Source organism: Bacillus rossius, assembly GCF_032445375.1.
Source record: "Bacillus rossius redtenbacheri isolate Brsri chromosome 4 unlocalized genomic scaffold, Brsri_v3 Brsri_v3_scf4_2, whole genome shotgun sequence".
NCBI lineage: Eukaryota > Metazoa > Arthropoda > Insecta > Phasmatodea > Bacillidae > Bacillus > Bacillus rossius.
In genome coordinates this window covers 22,880,159-22,903,257 of record NW_026962011.1, presented here as the reverse complement: position 1 = coordinate 22,903,257, position 23,099 = coordinate 22,880,159, and the positions used below count along the sequence as shown (strand labels likewise).

At 42.1% G+C, this 23,099-nt stretch overlaps 1 protein-coding gene across 1 annotated transcript; it reads right to left on the bottom strand.

Moving 5' to 3' along the window:
• Positions 1-15,119: 15,119 nt before the first annotated feature.
• LOC134542171 (uncharacterized) lies at positions 15,120-22,303 on the bottom strand. The gene is made up of 2 exons (XM_063386195.1): positions 22,253-22,303; positions 15,120-16,998 (listed from the first exon to the last, which is right to left on the bottom strand). Exons 1-2 carry the CDS (start codon positions 22,274-22,276, stop codon positions 15,457-15,459), a joined length of 1,566 nt encoding a protein of 521 aa, XP_063242265.1. The 5' UTR covers positions 22,277-22,303; the 3' UTR covers positions 15,120-15,456.
• Between the last annotated feature and the right edge of the window lie 796 nt (positions 22,304-23,099).

Genomic DNA, 23,099 nt, shown 5'->3' with positions numbered 1-23,099 from the left:
ACATGCAGTGAAAATGTCGACTTTACGAAACCTGGCACCATAGGTACGATGCTCGGATTCGAATCAAAGGTTTATGATACGGGAAGAACGTACGAATCTACGCGCGCAGTAAACATTTTGCCTGTGAATGTCATAAGAATAAACTGTAATTTGGCAAGTGGAACGTATCTCAACGGAAGACTAAGCAACATGCTGCACGAGTTTTCGCCGATGGTCCCGCCAGGATATAAACTGGTCGAAGTACCGCAAAGTATCATTTACGTTCCAGTCGTCGTGAAGTGCGCACACGAAGTCGTCGTCCGAATCGTTGACCAGCGAGGACGATTGGTGAATTTTCAAGACGAAGAAATTACATTACGTCTGCACTTGAAGCGATGGGCATAAAGTTCGTAACACCGAACAGTTATAAAAGAAATCGTATTGGCGTGAACAAGAACAGTTCTCTACCAGACATCGGTGCATTAACACCTGACAACATGAAGTATCTTCTCAGTATTGGACAAGTGCCGAATAAATATGGAAGACGAAATCCTCAACGTGGAAGATCCAGTCATTTTTGATGACAGCATTACGAAAATGGAATTGCACGAGTACCAGCCTTTCCTGCTCGGACCGTACGCACTACCATCGGAAGTACGCATTGCAGTACAGCACCAAGATATTTGTACTTTACCTTCGCAGTCATTTCTATGTATAAGAGGCACGCTTACAAAAGCGGATGGTACGCATCCGACAACGACGTCAATATCCTGCAATGGTATTCTTCACCTAATCGAGCGCATTACTTATGTACTCAATGGTGTCGAGGTAGACCAGACGAGAGATGTAGGCATAACATCTGCTATGAAAAATTACCTTTCGCTCACGCCAAATGAACTGTCTGCTGCAAAGATGGCCGGTTGGGCTCTCGAGGATGAATATAAGCTTCCGGTTTATGCCGAAGGAAAGTTCGAAGTTTGTGTTCCTCTGTCCATGCTTCTTGGATTCGCTGAGGACTACAAGCATATAATCATTAATTCGAAACAAGAGCTCGTACTGCTTCTAGCCAACACGCACATTAATGCAATTGTCGCCGCTGCAGAAAACCCTCAAGATGTCTCACTAACACTACAGTCTATCGAGTGGATGCTGCCCCACATCCAAGTGAGCACCGTTGAACGAGTCAAGATGTTGAAGAACATAGAAAATGGCAAGAATTTCGATGTGCCATTCCGATCCTGGAGTCTGGAAACTTATCCTGGCTTGCCTCATAGTCAGCGTATCAATTGGATAGTAAAGTCCAGCTTCGCTACGGAAAAACCAAGATACATCATCGTCGGGCTTCAGACCGGAAGACAGCTCAATGCAGGAGTAAGTCGCTCCGTATTCGATAACTGTCAAATACGCAATGTAAAAATATTTTTAAACAGCGAAAGTTATCCGTACGTTGACATGAACATGGATTTTGAAAGTGGAAGATTCCTTCTAGCATATCAAATGTATGCCAAGTTTCAGCAAGCTTACTATGGGCGGAGACAGTCACCGATACTGAGTCCCAACAGTTTCAAGAACAAGGCACCGTTAATGGTGTTTGACGTTTCCAAACAGGATGATCGAATAAATTCAAACATCATCGACTGTAGGATCGAGATAACGACTAGCGGAAATATTCCGCCAAACACCTATGCTTTTTGTCTGATACTTCACGATCGGCTTGCATCGTACAATTGTCGAGACAAACTTGTGAAAATCCTGACATAAATACTGTTTCGTTTTCGATAATAATTTAGTTACGACCGAGCATTGCTAGCGACAACATGTACTGCAACCTGCAAGGTTTCCAGAGTCAAAATGGATTCGTGCTCAAGGAAATTAGCGTCACCTCTGGAGACAAGACTCGAACCCGCAGCTTCCGACCTCCGTATCCGTGGAAACTACTAGACGAAAAAAGTAAACGGTCGAACGAATGGCTATGTAAATACTACCATGGCCTGGAGTGGGACGAAGGAAAAATTCCGTACCACCAAGTGAAAAACACTATTGGAGATTTACTAGTTCAAAACGAAATAATCTACGTTGCCGGACCTGAACAGAAGAAATGGCTACGAGAACTGTGCGATGTTGGAGCAGCTGAAATCGTAGTTATACAGACCGACTACGGCTGTCCTTCCCTGCGCAAGCTTAGTGCAATATACGGCATGCAGCCATGTGACAAGTTTGAACGTGTCTCTGCCTGTACAAACTCGCAGCTAATGCAGAAATGGCACACACAATGTTAGTAGGAGCCTGCATATATAAATGACGTACATACGTACGTGCCTTCAGTTGACGTTCGACCTGCAAGAAGATGTTTACGTTTCATCCTGCTAACGTGTACGTGAGCGCAAGACCTAGCTTCAGCAGTGTCGAGTACAGCTACTGGGATTCCGGATATCTGCGTACATATACAGAAACCTGTGATGGAGGTGCTCAGCATTGGCGGTTTGCGCACTTTCCTGTGTCCTACGAACCGACTCAGCAGCTGGTAGCTTGTTGCGAACCTGGAAACTGTGCCGTCTATCACATGAGACCACACACAATCCTTCCTGCTAGCATCGCTGAGGTAGTCGCCTCGTCTGCATGTGCAACACCAAACATGAGCGTGTTGCAACCTGTTGCGACCTGTGATGCTTCTACGCAGACGCCCAAACAGTGTGTGTCTCGTCGTCGCAGTTCAGGCAGTGAATCTGTCCCAACTAGCACTGAGCCAAAGCCCAGGCGTAGACGTGGTCACAGACGTCATCGACCATGTCTTGTCGGAGTTGTCAACGTCACAGAAGATGACCAGCTGGAAACCTGTGTTCCTGATCCTGTGGCCTGCGAACCAGTTGGAACCGGAGTCAACGAACCAGTTGGAACCGGAGTCAACGAACCAGTTGGGACCGGAGTCGACGTGTCAGTTCGTGCGGCATTAAAGACTTTGCTTGTGAAAATGCTTGATTCCTTAACCTAATATGTATTTGTGTAATTTTTATAAATAAATGTGTAAAACTTGAACTCGTATGCTTTTTATTTCTACAATTTTTTGGTACCTAATAGGAAAAAAAAAATAATTTTAAATACAGACATTATTTTGACTCATGAGGTATACCAGTAGACCACGGGTATATAAGCGAGGTTCAGACGACTGGACCCGCAGTTCACCTCTGGTCGCGGTGCAGTACGGACGTGCTCTCTCCATTAAGTTTCGTGAGATTTAGTTATGTCGACCGGAATAGAATGTTTACCGACAGCAGCTGGGACCTCGATGGCAGCAACGATGATGGAGTCGGAGATCCCGATACCGACTGCAGAGGAGACCACGGCGGCGGTGGAGATCCCGATACCTGCTGCAGAGGAGACAACGATACGTGCTGTTCCATCATCAGCTGAAGTTTCACCATCTGCATTCCAGACTTCAATTCATGAAGAGCATACATCGCATCAATGCAAATATTGTGACGCATCATTTACTTTCACTTCAAATGCGCGCAGACATGAAAGAAGCAGCTGTCAGAATAATGCTCAAAGAATACTGTTTCAGTGCAAAAAGTGCAATAAACTAATTTCACGTCTCGATAGCTTACATCGTCATTATAAAAAATGCTCCGAGACGTATAATGAACATGGTTATTGATTTGACTCATGTGTTGTACCAGCTAATGAGACTATATAAGTGAGACCCCAGGTGATATGGACTTCAGTCCGTCTCTGGCTGCGGTGATGAACGGCTCGGATAGTTAGACTTGTATAACATAATGGACCAGTATCTATCTATTCTTGAGAACTCGATGGCATCATTACCAGTATCAACACCAACCTGGATCGAAGGTCTACCATCATCAGTGCAGAGCACGATGAGAACGACGTCTACAGCTACACCTACTCTCTCAGCACAGCAGGAGATTTCGACGCGTGCAACATCTTCCGCAGAGCAGACCTCAACGGATTCAGAAGTTAACATGCCAGCAGTGTTACAATGGTTGTCAACAGTTCCAGTGGCATTGATGAAGGAAGGTGCATCCAACGGTGTTCCATCATCCGGCTGCACGTACTGCGAGAAGATCAAAAACTTGAAATTACGTGATTATGTAATACACAATTGTAGTGATAACTCTGAACGCATTAAATATCAGTGCAACAGATGTTTAAGCAAGTTTGTACAATATGGAAGATTAAAACGGCACCTCAGGAATTGTGATAGACTGGCTGTACATTCATCGGAATCAAGTTGTATATTTTGTAACAAAACATTGGCAAATATTCAAAGTGCACAACGACACGAAATATATCACTGTCCTTTTAATGAAGTCGATAATTCTGCTTTGTGTGCAAATTGTGGTGTATCATTATGTCGACCTGATAAACTGAATAGACATTTAAAGTCATGTAAAGGACTTAGTCTGTATAGTAAGAAGACTGTTTCAATCGAGAAATCCGCAAGACTTTAGTAATTTGTCTGTGTATTTTTTTTGTACTTGTAGTAGTGTAGTATGTATGTAATAAAAGTTTGTTTAAAAGAACTTGCAGTGTTTTTTATTTTCTCAAATCTTACACTTTAGTGGTACTTTTTTAAAATTAAAGTTGTTTTGTATCATCCTGGGATCGAACCAAGGACCTTAGTCGATCTAATCAATCAGTATATAGATTACAAATTTATTTAATGAATTTTGAACATGGTTTATTGAAATTATTATTTTTTACATAAAATTAAACATTATTGCATCGATCGGGTATCGAACCGAGGACAGGAATCCATCGAATCAATATGTAAGTTAATGAGTGATTTATTTAATGAATTTTGGAACTTTTCCCGAATTTCTAGCTAAATAATTACGGATTTTCAAGATGGTGCCCAAATGACAAGATGGCGGGCACCTTAGTATTAATAAATGATTACTGCACTCTAGCGGATACGAATTCAACTAACATGGTGTCAGCGCACTCTAGCGGGCCGAAAACAAGATGGTGGTCTCCAGCAACGAAGACAAGATGGCGGACATGACATCATACTAGGTGACGATATATATGCTTTAAAAAAAGTGGTGGGAGTCAGTCTGCCTGCAGTCGCCATTGAGGAAGGATCGGTCGCCATTTTTAATTTTTTGTTTGACCTCGACGGGTTCGAACCGAGGACTCCAAACTCCGTGTCCTAATTGTAAATTTTAAAATTATTTATTATTAAAATTTTATTATTTGAATTTTTTTATAATTTTTAAAAAAAATTTTCATTAAAATCGGATAATAAATAAAGATTTTAAAGATGGCGGCCGTAACGGAAATTGCAACGTTGACGTCATCATTCAAAATGGCGGAAAACACATCGCCGGAATTTTCGAGAAAACAAAATGACGTCATCCAAAATGGTGGATCCAATATGGCGGATCCAAAATGGCCGCCGGGGTCAAGGTCAAGGTCAAAGGTCAAGGTCACAACCATCCAAGATGGCCGCCGTGACGTCACAATCCAATATGGCGGACCGTCTCCTCAGGCTCCTCACCCAGAACCCAGTCCTCGGATGCCCTATTATATACTACTTACATTATTTAGTTTTATTACCTTATTAATGTGTGCAGTTAATACTGGAAAGATATTCAGAGAATGTTTACAAATAACTTTAACTATTGGAGGTACTGGACAACACAAAGCATTAATGCCTGGACAACAATGCGAAACCAGTGTTACTGCGAACACTATTTTATAATGATACAGTTTCTTTCATGAAAATTTACAAATATATGTAATTTTACATGAATATTAGTTCTATTAAAACATTAATTACTGTGAATAGGAATACCTAAACTAAAATTTTACTTCAATGTGCATAAGTAGGTACCTACTTATATAGTAGTACAATTAAAACCAGAAGAAATAAATTCCAGTAGATGCTACTTAAATAAAATATTACGCTTTAGTAAATTTTAATTCAATTAATTTTTCTTTCTTGGTTTGCATCCTGTCGATATTGTGGTCATTAGAGATTAGTACACAAAGAAAGCCCAATTATGGTGAGAAATCAACCGTGGTTTATTGAAATCTTAAGTTTGAAAACCTGGTGGAATATAATTACGGCGAACAAAAAAAAATAAAAATTAGAAATTAGGATAACGGAATCGGTATTCAAACCCATGCTATCCCGAATAATAACAGTTTTAACTTTTTCATATTGCGACATTTTTATGAGATAAATTATTTTGTTTTCAAAACTTGGTTAGTAACGTAAACCCTACAACTTCCTAGGCAAAATTATCTGTAATATCAATCCCACACATATCGAATTACATACGCATGTGTTTTTTCACTAGGGTCGATTTTTAACTTTTGCTTGGACGCACTATACTTAACCGAACCCGAAGTGGTTTTTTTTTTTAAGATTTATTAAGAAGTGGGTAATAGGCTCAGAACCCTACCGTCGGGGGTCTGGTAAAAACTCGCGCGCGCGCGTCCAAAACCCAATGGCCTTAGCGGCCATTACATCGGCGAGGTCCGGAGGAAAATGGTCATACGGGAGGGGGGGATGGGAGGGGAAAGGCAAATAAATTAAATTACGTCGCGCGGCCAGTGATTATGTACTCTTCGCCCGGGCTGTGTACCTTGTAATTAGGCAGTCATCTTAAGGGTCCGGGTGGGGGGAGGGACGCAGGTAGTTTATTTGCGGTGGTTTCCCGGAGAAAGCCCGAATGGTGGAGAGGAAAAGGGAGAGGAGGAGGAGAGAGGCTCGCTTCTCGGCCCGCCGGCTACACTGTTAAAACAAGCCGGCGACAGCGGGGCCCGTGTTTGTTCCTGGCCCAAGGGGGGAGTGTCAGCGGCAGAGCAAACACGCTCTCTCGGCGCGCATGGACGGGAGGGTTGCGGAGCGCCTCACCAGGGGCGGGTGCAAACACGGGGGGCACTTACAGCGCTACTGTCCGCCTACTGTCCCCTCCACCCCCACACTCCTTCTACGTGTTGACGACGCGGGAACAGTGGTTTTGTCGCCGAGACGTTTGCCGTCCCCGACCTTTACACTTCCTCGCAGCTCTTTGAAAAGGACAGGTAAAAATAAAAAAAACACGTCCACAAAAAAAATACCTTTTGGATACTCAGTTACCATCTTTCAAATATTTTTTTTGTGAGTCCGAGGGGACCACACTCGTGTGCTAAGGGTCGCGGGATCGTTCCTGACCCGCCACATGACTCATTTCATGAGCTCAGAGCCGACGAGGAAATGTTTCGGAGCGCAGGATCCTGTCGTCTCATGGTAAGTTTTTTTATATAAATTTAATTTTTGACTATACCATGAACAGATTCACCTGGCTAACGAATTTTTGTCACGAAGCGTGACTTATTCAATTCTTGAACTGATAACTGAGAACGCCTTCCTTTGAGTGCTGGCATCAGTACTCGAAATCTTTTCGATTCTAAGTGAGATTTCACATCACGAAAGCCACGGTCCAGAACGAAAGTGTATTTTAATTTTTTTTTAACTATTCTCCACCTCTTCGATCGACTTATAAAAATTATATGTTGCAGAAAGAGGTCCGATTGTCTAATAGAAAAATCTGGTAATTGTATCTCGTGAGCGAGTGACAAAAAAAATTATGAAAACTAAAATATATTTTTTTGGTATTTACGTTTATGGGATTAGGTTCTTGATTTTTTCTGTGAATCGCCTTAAATATATTTACAACATATATTTATTTCATAAAAATCGGTCCAGAAGATCCTGAGAAAAATATTTCTTCACAAAAAATACTAGTGGTATTTTTATCATTGTTCCTAGTGCAGCTAAAAGGTTGAAATTTGGGGTGAGTTTGTAACCTATCCGACGCAACTTTTGGCAAAAATTTGGAACGAATGCGCATGGGGGCCGCTCACCCCTACTTAGCCGGCTATGGCATTTCAAATTATTCCCCAATTTTCGTAATAAATACTCAGTATTATTTCAAAAAACGAATTTAAATTATACAAAAATAACCATTGCCATGATTGTACAAAGTTACAATATTTGTTGTAGTATTACAGACTATTACTTGGGAATTGGTTTCCAAGGAATCTCTTGTAAAAGTAAAGAAAAAATTTATTCTGTCCACAGCGACGTGGTTTAAACATCCACAAAATTTTGGATCACTCTTTCAAAGAATTGCTTAAAAATGCTCATCCTTAATATGTGGCTTGCTTTATTCCCGATTCTTAGACTCCAAATAATACGAACTACGATTGCGTGTTCATCTGTGCTTTTAAATTTGTTATAAACTATAGTTTTTCCTTAGTCTTCAGTCCTAGTCACACCTACCATGTGAGAATACTCATCCGCAAATTCCTCGACCATCCAGTGCTGGACGGAATCAGGTGGTGACCGCATTGGAGAGGCAGTGAGCAGCTTCTGAGGGAAAAGGTGCATACGTACGTGAAGAAAATATAATTTTGATTGAAAGGAATAAAAACAATGCGAGGAAGAATAAACATTTTAATATTTTCACGTCACTAAATTACTTCAAAGTATATTCCAGCATAAATTAGTTTCGCTAATTAAATAATAATAAATGCAAAAAATATTGCAGTCATTTAGTGAGATACCACGGAGTTCATTCACCAGTAACGTTTGGTCCTTACCGCTGTGAAATTACGATTTATGTTTGAGCGAACCACGCAAAATATCCTTCATCACATGGTTATCTTCTCTTCCTCAACCCATTCATCAGTTTTCATACCAACCAGTCATTACCTCCAGTCATTACTGATGAAATGTTTTTTTTCTTTCATCCGGAACATATTTGCATCAAGCGACGGCAGTTTTCCCGTCGGCACGCCGCGACGTTAGGGCTCTGATGGAGCGCGCTCTGGCTCATGGTACATGGCCGCTAGTCCGCAGACAGTTCACATAAAAAAGTCAATCATCCCTTTAAAAGGGTTTTCAGCATATCATTTCGACGCGCGCCGTCGAGCTTGAACGAGTGCTTCGCGTCTGTCGCGAATCCGTCAACAACGCAGCGGAAAGTCGTGTCGTTTCAATATCCTCTGCGGCAGGGAGCTTTAGCCTTGCGTGAAGCACCATAACGTGGATTTAACAATATCACAAATGTATTTTTTTTTTAATCAGCTTACCGCCAATTGTATTCTGTGAGTTGTTTTGTAATTGAATATCAAACCCTGGATTGTCAGCGGCACATTAAGCTCAGCAGGTACTTATACCGATGAAAGTAGAAACGTGTTCATAACTATAGAGCATTTTTGAAAACGTTTTTAATTCGTTCTTTGAATGATTCTTGCAATGGCGAATATTGATTTCGAAATTTTTTTTGAATATACACATCATTGCTTGTTTTCATTGTGTGTCATGGATGAACTACAATAATGGACAAGAAAGAAGAATACACAAACACACACAAAAAAAAAAAACGCAAAAAACAGCCGATGCCAAATGTGTGAATTCATGAACAGAACCGAGAATTATGTTGAAATAATCAGTTAGAACAAAATATGTCTTGGCACAGACGAACACAGTGATTTGGCAACGCCGAGACATTTGTAACAAAAACAGAAAATACAACAAAAATAAATAATAGTTTAAAAAAACTAAAAAACACGCTTTTATAGAAAATCCAACTAAAAAATAGAAAATAAATTTTAATAAATTTGATTTAAAAATAGTGTAAATTATAAAAAGTATGTTATTTAAAAAAAGCGTGGGGTTCATGGTGTCATTAGTTATAATTATTTTATTGACATATATGAGTAGAAGGATTATCATTTTGATAATATCTTAAAAAGCACCACACTTTTTTTAAAATAAAATACAATTTTTTTAGTTTACACTATTTTTAATTCAAATTTATTAAAATTTATTTTCTATTTTTTAGTTGTTTTTTCTATAAAAGCGTGTTATTTTAGAATTTTTAAACTATTCTTTATTTTATACTTTTTAGTTTGGTTTATTTAAAAAACCGTGTTTTTTTAATTTTTTAAAACTGTTATTTGTTCTAATCTACTATTAATTCCGTGATAAGTATAAGTAACTGTAATTATTTTCCAAATTATTAATGTGTACAGCTGTATTGATAGTCAAATCTCGATTTTAGAAGCCATTCAAAGATTTTAACGTTATAAATATATATGCCTACAGTGAGACCTAATGGTATGAGGTTACTGACGAACAAGTGATATCGACTAGTCTTACATACAGTACGAAATTAATGCTGTGAAGCAGGAAAGGATGGAAGTTACGGATTAATTATTACGTGAAGCGTTCCACATTTACGTAACAGGAATTTTGGAAAGGATAAGGATTGAAAAAGGATGAGGAAAGGACCTTCTCAATGAGAGTGTATAGAATATGTGAGAAAAATTCGGATAGCCCGGACTGGGATTCGAACCCAGAGCCTTCCAATGACATGTCGGCTGCTCTACCATCGGGCGCTCGATGTACGATAAATATGGAACAAAGCGCCCCACGCTTTTTTCACAATAATACTAGTATCTTTCATTCATTATTGTTTTAAGCTTATTTTAAAAATTATTTTTCAATTTTTAGTTCGATGTGCTTTAAAAGCGTGTTTATTAGTTTTTTAAACTATATTTATTTTTCACTTTTTAGTTTGAATAGAAGGATTGGCGAAGTCCCAGACGAATTACAGTTGGATTTGCGGCACCAATCCCAAAATTTGTTGAAAAGAAAACAAAAAGAATATTTTTTTTCAGCCGTGGACAGGATTAGAACACACGAACGGTGATTCTATAAATAGACGTCATCGAAGACCTGCGTCTTAATCCGCTCGGCCAACAAACCAACTGTCGAGGACATCTTGTAATAATACAATTACTCCGACTGCTCGAGCTGGAAAGTAGGTAGACGGTAAGCATGTGCCGACTGTAAGGTTGTCTCACTTGCTCTCTCACAGAGGCTGGGTGAGGAAATTATTTAATCCTGTCGATCCTAATCAGGATAATGAGATAAACTTATTAAATTAGTGTATTGTCACCGGTTCTCGATAAGTGTACGAAGTTTAGATTATGTCTGTCCGTTTAAAGTGGGTCAAAATCGAGTGCAAAGGAGTCGGTTACAAACATACAAACAAACATACAGGTGAAGCTAATATAAAGCGTGTAAAAACTACCACAGACAACACCGCGACAAAACAGACGAGCCCAACGATGATACACAATCAGATATTCTGGACGACACGACGACGGCAAAGACGAACAAGGGTAGACTTCCTAATGCAAAACAGTTGCGACGTTTCGGGAACTAAGATCTCTTCCCGCCATCAAGCACGCAGGCTGATGACATCTTCAATCCTCTCTTAGAATTTTCTTTCAGTCAAGAAGACGTGAAAATAGTCAAATATTTGTCTTTATATGTTTTCAGTTGTACCAGATGTAAAAAGTGTCAAGAAATTGCTTAAAGAGATTCGGGATGCAGGACAGTTACGGTGTTTTGTCGTTTGAAAAGGTAAACTGAACCATTCGCAGTTCTTGCAAGGATAACAGATAAAAATAATGTCGTCAAGGACGTACGCCCCCCCTCAAATAAAAATTTTTCTTTAAAAATCTAATATTCCCACCAACAATAGGAAATAAACAGAGAGCCAAGAGTGGATAATGCGTAACATCGCATGTTATGCTGTCAAAGTTTATTTCTATCAAGTGATGGGAATTTGAGTACATTTAGGTAATTTTTATAATCTAAGCTTTAAAACAATGTAACTAAGTACCTTTATAAATAATAAAGTGTATTCACATTTCCCCTGATATTGAAATAAATAATTTATACTGAACAATGCTACGCCTATGTTGTATAGAATTAACACATCTTTGTAAAATTGGTTTTAAACAAATTTTGCTTAAAATATAATATTTAAATTCCCACAATTATTTTTAGTTAATATTTAGGTACGAAAAATACGTTGATATAGTTATTTGCATTTAAATATCCAAATAGAGAATTTGCGTTGCTTAGTAATGAAATTAACTGTATATGGTAGATTACTTGATTTGGAGTTTATCGCCATCCGAAATGAAATCCTGCGTACGCCTTTGAACGTCGTTATAACATACACAAGGGCTTAAGACGGACGTGGGATCGCCATGGCCAAGAAACAAATGACTCACTTTGCAAGTGATATAACTTATAATGAGCACCGATTTAAGTTTCGTGCATGACACCATACACGACAGAGTGGGATATCTGAAACGCAACCACTCCTTCTGGGATCGACCACAAAGCAAAGAAGATATAGTCACAACTCAAGGCTTTAACTAACGCTCTATTTTCTTTGCAAATCAGAGACCTGTACGGTATTTATATAATCAACATAAAAACGTAAAATTCGTTCACGTTTCGAAAGTAAATGATGTCGACCTTGAATTTTTTTTTGTGTTCGTTAGTTTCTGGTAATATTCATTGTAAATGTTTCAGATTATCTATTTTGCAATACGGAACAATAAAAAAATATATCAAAATGCTTTATAATATGTTACAAAAAATATATACTGCGTAGCCGCAAAGTATGAGTGTTGAAAACTATAAGCTCAGTTTCAATTGCAAGAAAATACACACGTGCACATGGCAGCCATGCTTATTTAATTTTTATTCAACATTGTCGAAAATTATTCCAAAGTATAATATTTTGCCATTAAAATCAGTACGTTACTGCGTCAGTACACCATCCCATGAATTCTGAACTAAAAAATGTTTCTGAACATAATTTTTATTGAATTTATTAAGTTTCTAAGATATTTCAATGTTTTCTTTGATGTTGGCATTTCTCAACCGCACAGATTTTTTAGTGGCCATATCCCGCCTGTACAGTTGCGCCCCCTGGGATCGACGCACGCGCCCCTGCTAACGTAACGCGCGTGGCTGGACGTGGCTCCGTTGGCTCGTGCGTGGCGTGGCGCGACAGTGGCGCCACCTGCGCGCGCGGCACTCGCGTGGTCGAGTGGCGGCTTCTTTCCTCCACACGGCGATACCATAGTGCAGTGCCTGCCCTGCACTTTTCATTCTGCGAGGCCCGAATATTTTGAAGAGCAGCTTTTACCAAAGGGGGAAGGGAGTTTGAATAGCTCCCAGAAAATAATTGGGCTCCTGGAAAAAAAATTTTTTTTTTTTTGCAAAATAAACTCTTTAAATCAACATTTTCCTACCTACAAGGTATTCTAATTTAACGATATTTGTGTTAATTTATTTATATTTTAAATGTACAAGAATGAATAACAATTAGGACGTAGGTATTTTATAATATTAAAATCCGATCCGATATAGATATTATGTTTACATAATATCTATATAAATAATAATATAAATGTTTGTTCGATCAAATTCTTTAATCTCCGAAAGTTCTCCACAACTTTGTATTCGAAAACGCGTGTTTTTTATGCACATGTCACACCTGTTACAGGTAAAAAAATAAATAATAATAATAATACATTTAGGTAAAACATAGATTTTTCATATTTTCATTGCCATAGAGTGACATATATAGAGATATAGAAATATATAGATATAGGTATATCGAGGAGTTATTGAAAGATATAGAGGGACGACGTTTTTTTTAGTGTAACTGAAAAAATTCTAACGGAATTTTTTAACGAGTTTTAAGGAAACTCTAGGTAAAATATTTAGTAAGAAGTAGGAGATGTATTTTTACATTATGGTGAAGGGGGCCAAAAATGGCCAAAATCGTCCTTACGTAATTAATGAACGACCACTACACGTGGCCAGTTTTAATTATTGCATCCCAGATGATTCATTTCAAGCATAGTTACGATGTGGCGAGTCGAGACTTGCGGAAACTGATCCCGGGTGTTCGGATCCGCCTGCCTGACCAGAAGAAGTCCCAGACCGTCACTCCAACGATGAAGAAATGCCGACGGTTATAGGAGCCCACGCGTGTGTGCATCCTGGCACACGCCTGCCATCGGAAATCAATATCCGGACCAAAACGGTTTGAGGATTCCGGTTGCGTAACGGATCCAAACTACCAAACCCAAGGGGGGGGAGGGGGGGAGGGGTGGAAGAAGGACGCAACGTGCTTGGAATACCCGCGTCGTCGACGTCACGTAAACGCATCAATAATTTCAATTATTAATGAGTCTCCACCCGCCCCTCCCCGGGGCGTTATAATTTCCTGCGCGGAAATTCTCCTCTGTGCTTCCCATCACCTACTCCTCTTCCCGCAGGCTATACTTCCGGTTGCTGAGCCGCTGCCTCTCAGGACTGCAGCCTCCCTCGACAGGATCCACGCCGATATTCAGGCAGCGCGGCTTTACAGCGCGCGAAATAAACCCTTCTCTAGATCCGTCGCTTCGTTTATTCCTCCGGGAAATTAATGTAGAACGTAGCTTAGGGCGGTTCCCCGGTTATGGTGCAGCAGCCCTACTGGACTGCCAAACTGCGCGCAGAGATTCAGACGTTAACGCCCCATTTAGTGACCGCATGGAGATTCCTGAAAGGTGTACGATTTGAGAATAGCTTTCAGAAGTCTTTACACTCGTCTGTACATCTTCAGCATTTTAGTGCATATGTAATGTGCATTTTACTGAACAGTGTGAACAGATGTGTCTTCAGAATTTTTTTTTTGTAAAAACTTTTTATTAAATGTATTTTGACGCCTGGCATTTTGGTCCTGTGGTGAGAACTCCTGGCTGGTATAAAAAAAGGTCCTAGGTTCTATTCCCTGCCGATTATGATATTTTCCAATAGTGGAAACCTGCATTTCCCAGTTCAGAACTGAAACTAAATGCTGTGTCGTCCTTCACATCCAAGCTGCCGAAGGCAACGGAAAACCAGCGCACAATAAAAGCTGAAATGAATGTGAACATTTTGGCTTCCACCATCGTGCCGTTACCTAGGAGGCCAACACACTCAGACCATCATGTTGGTATGCCACGCTTATGGAGAACCTCCAGATTTCCATTGTGATGATCGAGCATGAGCACTTTTCACAAGGCCTATATTCTCATTGACTTCAGTTCGACATCCCTTAAAACTCACTCGAAACATAAAACTCTTAAAACCGCTTCAAATCAGTGTAGTTTTCCAGTGAAATTCCAATAAATTGCAAATATTTATACCACAAATGTTTTGTAGAATACCAGTATGTTTTATGCAACTTACATTAAATTTTGTGAGTCAGAACATATTTTTTTTTATTTCGAAGCATTTTATTTTGCTAGACAAAATTTTTCCTTTATACAAACAATTAAATATATTCTCTACAGAAAACTGAGTATGTAGGCTATGTACATATTTTGGTGCATTAATTTAAACTAGGTAAGCTTTTAATAAAAATAAATACATTAAAAATTAACTTTGAACAATCTTTAGAATGTTTTTTGCCTTAATTTCAACTATAATCACAGCACAACATCTGATGCATCGCATATAAAAGTTATTTGATCGAAGCAGCACGCACTAGAAGTAGCTGACGGTCGTACTTCTTAAGGTGACCACTGATCTGTCCCGCATCATGGACCCACTCACTCGTCAGCCTCGCCATCGGTCCGCTGCTGTCTCTGGTGAAGGTAGTGGTGGGACTGCCCGCTGTGGGACTCGTGGTACCCGTGGTGCCCGTGCGAGGACTCGACGGGTACCGGCACGTGCACCTGCACCGGGTATGGCACTGGCTTCTCCACCGGGTACGGCACAGGCCTCTCAACCGCCACCTTGACCGGGTATGGCACCGGTTTCTCCACCGGGTACGGCACGTGCTTCTCCACGGTGACCGGGTACGGCTTGGCCACCGGCACGGGAACCGGCCGGTCCACCAGCACCTTCACCGGATAGGGCACGTGCTTCTCGACTGGATAAGGTACTGGTTTCTGAACCGGGTAAGGCATGTGCTTCTCCACGGTGACCGGGTACGGCTTGGGTACGACCACTGGGTACGGTCGATCCACCGGCACCTTCACTGGGTAGGGCACATGCTTCTCCACGGTCACTGGAACGTGCTTCTCCACCGTTACTGGGTATGGTTTGGGTACCGGAACCGGGTACGGCCTATCCACAGGCACCTTCACGTGCACTGGGTACGGACGGTCCACGTGCACCAGGTAAGGTACTTTCACGTGCACAGGGTACGGCTTCGGCACGGGCACCTTCACTGGGACTGCGTACGGCGCGGGCACAGCGACCTTCTTTTCATAGAACACTGGGTAAGGTTTTTCCACTGGCACTGGGTAATGGTGGGGCACTGGGACCTTCACTTTGACAGGGAACAACACCTTCTTCTCGACGGGCACGTGAACGGGATAGGGGCGGTCCACGTGAATTTTCACCGGCACGAGCACCGGTTTCTCGACGGGATAGGGCACTTTCTTCACCACTGGAATCGGCACAGGCCGATAAACAGGAACCTTCACTGGATATGGCACTGGCCTATCCACACGGACAGGCACGTGTTTTTCCACTTGAATGTGCACGGGGTAGGGCTTTGGCACCAGTATGGGGATCTTCACTTTCTGGTGAATGGTTATTATCTTCCCCAGGTCATAGTGACCATGGCCATACCCGCTGGCATAGTAAGGACCATAACTGGGTTTGAACTGTCCGCTGTGTCCACCACCGCCATATGACGATGATGCATGCCCATATCCACCATAAGATCCACCATAGGATGATCCCCCATAGCCCCCATAAGATGATCCACCGTAGCTACCGTGAGACAAGTCTCCTTGTCCATACCCTCCATATGATGAACCCCCATATCCGTGGCCACCATACGATGACCCGTCTTGTTCGTATCCTCCGTTAGACGATCCTCCATACACGTGACCACCTTGTTCGTAACCGCCGTACGACGAGTCGCCTTGGCCGTAACCACTCGACTGCGCACCTCCATGTCCGTAACCGTCAGCGTATCCTCCAGCTGCACTGTGTTGGACCTCGCCCGAGCCATGGCCGTAGCTGGTGTCTAGACCACCTCCTCCGTCGCTGCCCGTGGAGTGGCCGTCGTACTCCAGGTCTTGGCTGCCCACCACTCCCTTGACCGCCAGGGCGGCCAGGCACAGGATCGCGAGGACCTGCAACAGCGGCATCCATGTCTCTCGCATATGCGGCACATGCCACAGGCAGAGGGGTATGGCAGCTCACTGCAGAACAGCAAACACCCCCACTGCAAATCACAGATGCAATCTATATTTCATACACTACAACGTTCGCAAACTTCAGGCAGAATTGCTCATAAGCAAGGGCACGCGTGTTTCGTGAAAATATTTCGAAACTAGCTGTAAGTTAAATCACTGTAGCATCGTCTGTGTTTCGTGATTAGTTGAGTTTCATTCAGGTACATGTCTACTGTTAGAACACCTATCACAATAATTCAGTGCGGAAGCAACGCTTCCGGAATTTCCCGGTCAAATAAAGCTAATGCCTTTCAGGATGGAGTCCCTGATCACTAGACCAAGCGGTTAGACATGTTGAACCTTACACTAATTTTTTTATTTGTAATCTCTCGGGGCTGTTATATTCAATAGTATGGCTCTTAGAAAATATGGAATGAGTTAAGATCTGTCAAATTAGTTATTTTCTGATACCAGGATGAAGACTACAAATTGTACACAAATAAGTCGCTGTCTATTGTCCATTGGACTTCTATCACACTCAACTCAGTATTATATCGAAAAACATATTTAACATATGCCATGTTTTGTACAAAGTTACAATAACTTTCTTGCAGTATTAAAGCTATTTCTTGGCAAATCCACAGATAATAAAATGGCTTCTCTGGCAGAAGGCCGCCAATTACAAGAAAATACCTGCCCCTACTCATAAGCTAATTAATATTCATCCATATTGGGTGTAAAATGTTGCAAGTCCACAGGAAACCAGCGACCTGGTTACTAATAGAGATATCAGCAATTATTGTGGAGATTTTGGGGGATACTACTTTGATGATGCAGGGGGAACAATAAGTTGGGTTCAATGCACAAAGTGCACGAAAAGTGTTGTGCAGGGTTGGTATACAAAACTGGTATTTGTGATATCTGCACTGTTTATGAGGCGTCGTGTGGGATCTCGGCGAAGGGTGTGACGGCGGCGGCGGAGTGCGGCGACGGAGTCCCGCGGCGGAGACCCACGAGGGGTGCTGCGGTCAGAGTTGCGCCGGAAGTGCGGCCCAGCGAGGTGTGTGAAACGAGTGACTGGGGAATTGGCATTTCTTTAAGTGTAGTTAATTATTTGCCAATTTAGAAGATTATTTGTAAGTGACAAGTAGTGGTAATAAATAAAACTGTGTGTGTGAAATAAAATCTATTAATTGGGCTATCCTTTACGAACCCGCAGGGAAATCGTAACATTTTGGTGTCAGAAGTGGGATAGCCCTGCTTAATAGATTTAGGATTCAGTTAAGTAATAGGATTTAGTTTTTCGAGAGTAAAGTTAGCATTTAGAAATTTAGTGAATTTGTAATTTTCTAGAGCTAGTTTGAGTTTACTGTAGTTAGTGATAGTTTTGAATGTAATAGTTATTGTTATTTTAATTAGAAGGTTCGTCTAGGTCATTTAAAACTAAGAACAGTATTTAAAAAAATAATTATTATTTAGGTTGTTTAATTATTAGTAAATGCTTTAGAGAGATGGCTACTGAAGGGCTTACTGACGAGCAATACAAGGAGATAAGGGTTGCCCTAGAAGAAATAAGAGCCACTTGGGAGAACTATAACAAAGAAATAGTAACCAAAATCGAGAACTTTACGTAAGAAATGAAGAGTGGAAGGAAGGAGAGTAGGAACCACCACGAAGAAAAGAAGAGCGGGTCAAATAATAGCCTAGAGGAAATGAAGAAGGGTCAGGATGAACTGAAGCATGGCCAAGAAGAAATGAGGAATGAAATGAAGACCGAAGTGAAGATAAGCATAGAAGAGAAGAACAGCCAAGAGAAAAACAGCGAAGAGAAGAACTGCGAACAGAAGACCAGTCAGGAGAAGAACAGTGAAGAGAAGAACAGAGAAATGAAGACCAGCCAAGAGGAGACCAGCCAAGAAGAGACCAGCCAAGAAGAGACCAGCCAAGAAGAGACCAGCCAAGAAGAGACCAGCTGAGAAGAGAACAGCGAAGAGAATAACAACAAAGAGAAGAACAACAAAGAGAAGACTAGCGAAGAGAAGACTAGCGAAGAGAAGACTAGCAAAGAGAAGACTAGCAAAGAGAAGACTAGCGAAGAGAAGACTAGCGAAGAGAAGACCAGTGAAGAGAAGACCAGTGAAGAGAAGACCAGTGAAGAGGAGACCTGCCGAGAGGAGAACAGTGAAGAGAACAGCGAAGAGAACAGCGAAGAACACTGCGAAGAGGACATTAGCCAAGGAGAGGAGAACAGCCAGGACATGAAGATGAAAGAAGAGCTGAAGAAAAGCATAGAAGTAGTGAAGATGAGTTACAAAGTAAGGAATATTGAACAAGAAGAAATGAAGATAAACCAAAGAGAGAGGGCTAAATGCACAGAAGAGCTGAAGAAAAGCCGAGAAGAGATGTACATGAGTCAAGAAGAGATAGAGAAGTGCAAAGAAGAAACGAAGGAAGACCAAGAAGAGACACAGGAAGACCAAGAAGAGGTGAAGAAGGACCAAGAACAGGGGAAGAAAGACCGAGAAGAGAAAATGAGAAAACAAAGAGTGAAGAAGATGGTGCAAGGAGTAACTGAGTGCAGTCCAGACGATATTCATAAGAACAAAGAGGGAATGAGGAACCAAGAAGAGACGAAGAAGAGCTGGGAAGAAATGCTTTGTGAACGAGTAGCTACGAGAGAACAAACAGAGAGAAAAAGGGAAGAAACAAGCGAACCATTGGGAGGCAACGAGCAATGCTCTCAAGAGTATCGGGTCCGTCCAAGGCAACGGTCGGCCTGTCTCGGGCAGCTGACTGAACGACATTGGGCATCAGCAACGCAAAAGTGTCACTGGGTGACGAGGGAAGCAACATCTACTGCGAGAGAGGGTTACCTGGTGAGACTGTACAGCCCGCGATGGAGGAAAGGCAGGAGGCCTAAACTTCGAGTAGCATGGGGACCTCCAGGAGGAGATGCATTACCTGTTCGGGACGAACAGGTTTAAGGAGGGGGCAATGTTACGATCGCGCTTGGCTGCAGTGCTTGGCATCGCCGCGCTCGTTCGGCCTGTCTGCGCCCCCTTCCACCCGCATCCTCTCCCTGGTATCTCGTGTCATACTATCTCGCTACATCCTGACCGTCGCAGCGCGCACCTGCCTCAGATCGGGTTACTTAAAAGAGGCCGCACTGCGGAATAAAATGACTCAGACGCCTTTATCGGCGTTCTTAGAGCAGCCATCGCGTCCTTCGAGGACTCACGACGCGTTTCTGGGCATTTCGACGGCGAAGGTCGCGCGATATCTCGGAGACATGCCCGATTGTTCTGGATGGGAACCCAAGGGCTATTTAAGGAGGTTGGGCCGACCTTCGAGTCAGTCAGTCAGTCGGTGACTGAGTGGGTTCTCCCGCGGCGGAGTTTCCGGGCGATAGTGCCGCAGGTGCGGCAGAGTGGCGAAGTCCTTGGACGAAGGTTCCAGGGCAGGGAGTGAGTGAGTTCAGTGGAGTCGGGAGTTTTCCCGCGGCGGAGTTTCCGGGCGATAGAGTCGTGGGCGCGGCGGAGCCGAGTGAAGTTCCGAGTGAGGCGTCGTGTGGGATCTCGGCGAAGGGTGTGACGGCGGCGGCGGAGTGCGGCGACGGAGTCCCGCGGCGGAGACCCACGAGGGGTGCTGCGGTCAGAGTTGCGCCGGAAGTGCGGCCCAGCGAGGTGTGTGAAACGAGTGACTGGGGAATTGGCATTTCTTTAAGTGTAGTTAATTATTTGCCAATTTAGAAGATTATTTGTAAGTGACAAGTAGTGGTAATAAATAAAACTGTGTGTGTGAAATAAAATCTATTAATTGGGCTATCCTTTACGAACCCGCAGGGAAATCGTAACAATATTCAGTGCGGTAGCAAAAGCGTCCTAATTTCCCAGCAAAATAGGGCAATAGCACCAATAGCTTCTCTTGCAGACGGCCGCAAATTACTAGGGAACAATCGCTAGCACAGTCATATCTCATTGCAGTCTGCACTGAAAAAAAAAAATGTTCTGTACCTTTACAAAAGATTCTTTTGGAAACCAGTTGTTGTACCTTTATACAAAACATGGCTATGGTTATTTTTGCATATATGAAATAGGTTTTTTTTTCGTGATAAATTGGCGCATAATTTTATATTTTATTTTATATTTCATTAAAACATAATTTCTTTATCCACGGAAAAGATAATTGAATATTTAGTAATAAGGCTTAATTCGTTTTATTATGCTTACTAATGTGCGTAGTTAGTTAATACTGCAAAGTTATTGAGAAACGGGTTTCAAATAACCCAGTATTATTGCGAACTCTAAATTGTTTTGATACAGTTGTTTTCATGTAATATATATGTAAAAATTTACAAATATTTGTGATTTTTTGGGTGCCTTTAGAAAAAAAATGTACAGGGAAATGAGAAACGAAAATTTTTCGCGAAACATTTCATGGCGCCTGTGACGCGGCGCTGGCGGGCTGCAAGGTCGCGTGTCGGCGTCTCTGGAGCGCGAAGCCAGGCGCTGGACTGAGCGTGAACGATGACGGTCGCCTCGCGCGGAGGTCGCTGCGGGGAAGAAAGCCCGCGTGGTCCGTGTCACAGTTCAACCGACAACTACAGACCTGCCACGTTGCAAGTTTTATTTCCCACGCAGAATTATTGATGTGTAAACATCTCAGCTCTCGGTATACGGCATTTTTGGTAGGAGTGATTTCGGAATGGCACGGAAATGTGTTAACCACGGCGCTGCCATCTGCAACTGATGGCGTGAACCAAAATTCACTTAGCCAAAGGAAAACTTTATAGTATTAACTGTTTAGTAGGTTTAAAATATATATATATATGGACAGTATTTTTTCAAGTTTTTTTTCCCTTTTCTTGGCGCCGTTTCATTATAAAGTTTAGAATTTGTGTTTGCAAATGGAATGGTTTGAAAGTCGACGTAGCTGCTCCGGTAGCGAATCCTAGCGGCAAGTGCATAAACTACGTTTGTTTTGCGTCAAGAAATGCAGGAAAAGTAGTTTAAAACACAGTTTGCGTATATTTATCACTCAAATACAATAGCTGCCCTACGCACAAGTAGACTATGTGCCAGTGCACAGTAGAGATGACACCGCGCCATAAACACCTGCGTGCGTCGCACTTATCGTCCCGCCTCATCGACACAAATACTGCACCCAGGACCAGGCAGGCCCCTTATGTTGCTAGGCGTGCGCGCGGACTAACCTCAGTGTTCGCGTCTCGCCTCATGCTGCGCCGTGCGGTGCGGGAGCTGCCCTGACTGCCCGTTGGCGGCTCGCCGTGTGGTTATATAGGCGCGGCATCTGCAGCACTTTCCCCCGGCAGCACAATGGGCGGTGCGCGGCGCATCGCGTCGCGCTGTCTCCGCAGCAGCATCCGGGAACCAAGCACTGCTTCCTACCGCCTCTCCGCTGCCGGCCGGGTGACCGTAGTAACACGCTGTCATGTTCTGCATAACGAGAGCTTCACAGCATTTACCCACATGCCTGAGAGATTTGTGTCCTTTCGACTTAGGCCTATGTAGGGTTTTTTTTTTCATAAATGGCTTACTTGAGTAAAATATAATGGGATCAATATTTTTTTTTTAATCTGTTGTGCATTAATGCTTTTTTTTTCAAATGGATTAGAGCTATTTTTTTTAAATTCAATTCAAGATCAAAAGGGGCTGTCAACTCTTTTCACTCAAAAAGGTGTAAGGCACTAACTAAATGTTTTAATGTTATTACATTTCTCACTATATATACACTATATATATACACTATATATATAATTACAAGTAGGAAAACGGTCCAGGAAGGATAGCCCAATTAATTGAAGGTTTAATTATCAGCTAATGTTCACACTATTAATAAAATTACCACAATTTAAATGTATAACCACTATTAAATCTCCCCAATGGAGCTAGGCTTGACAGTGGCTCTCTTTACTGTTAGGGTTGTATTCCAAGACGTCCGAGTAAGGTAGCGAATACGCACTGCTTTATTGGGATACAACCGTAAACTGGCCGTATTCTAGAACGTGTCAAAACTGAATCCCTGTAAGGTTACAGGTC

Bases quoted from the DNA above. Each gene is read 5' to 3' on its own strand.
- LOC134542171 (XM_063386195.1), bottom strand. From the start codon at position 22,276: ATGAGGCGAGACGCGAACACTGAG. The intron at 16,999-22,252 runs GTTAGTCCGCGC...CCGCTGTTGCAG, and splicing joins GGCGAGACGCGAACACTGAG to GTCCTCGCGATCCTGTGCCT.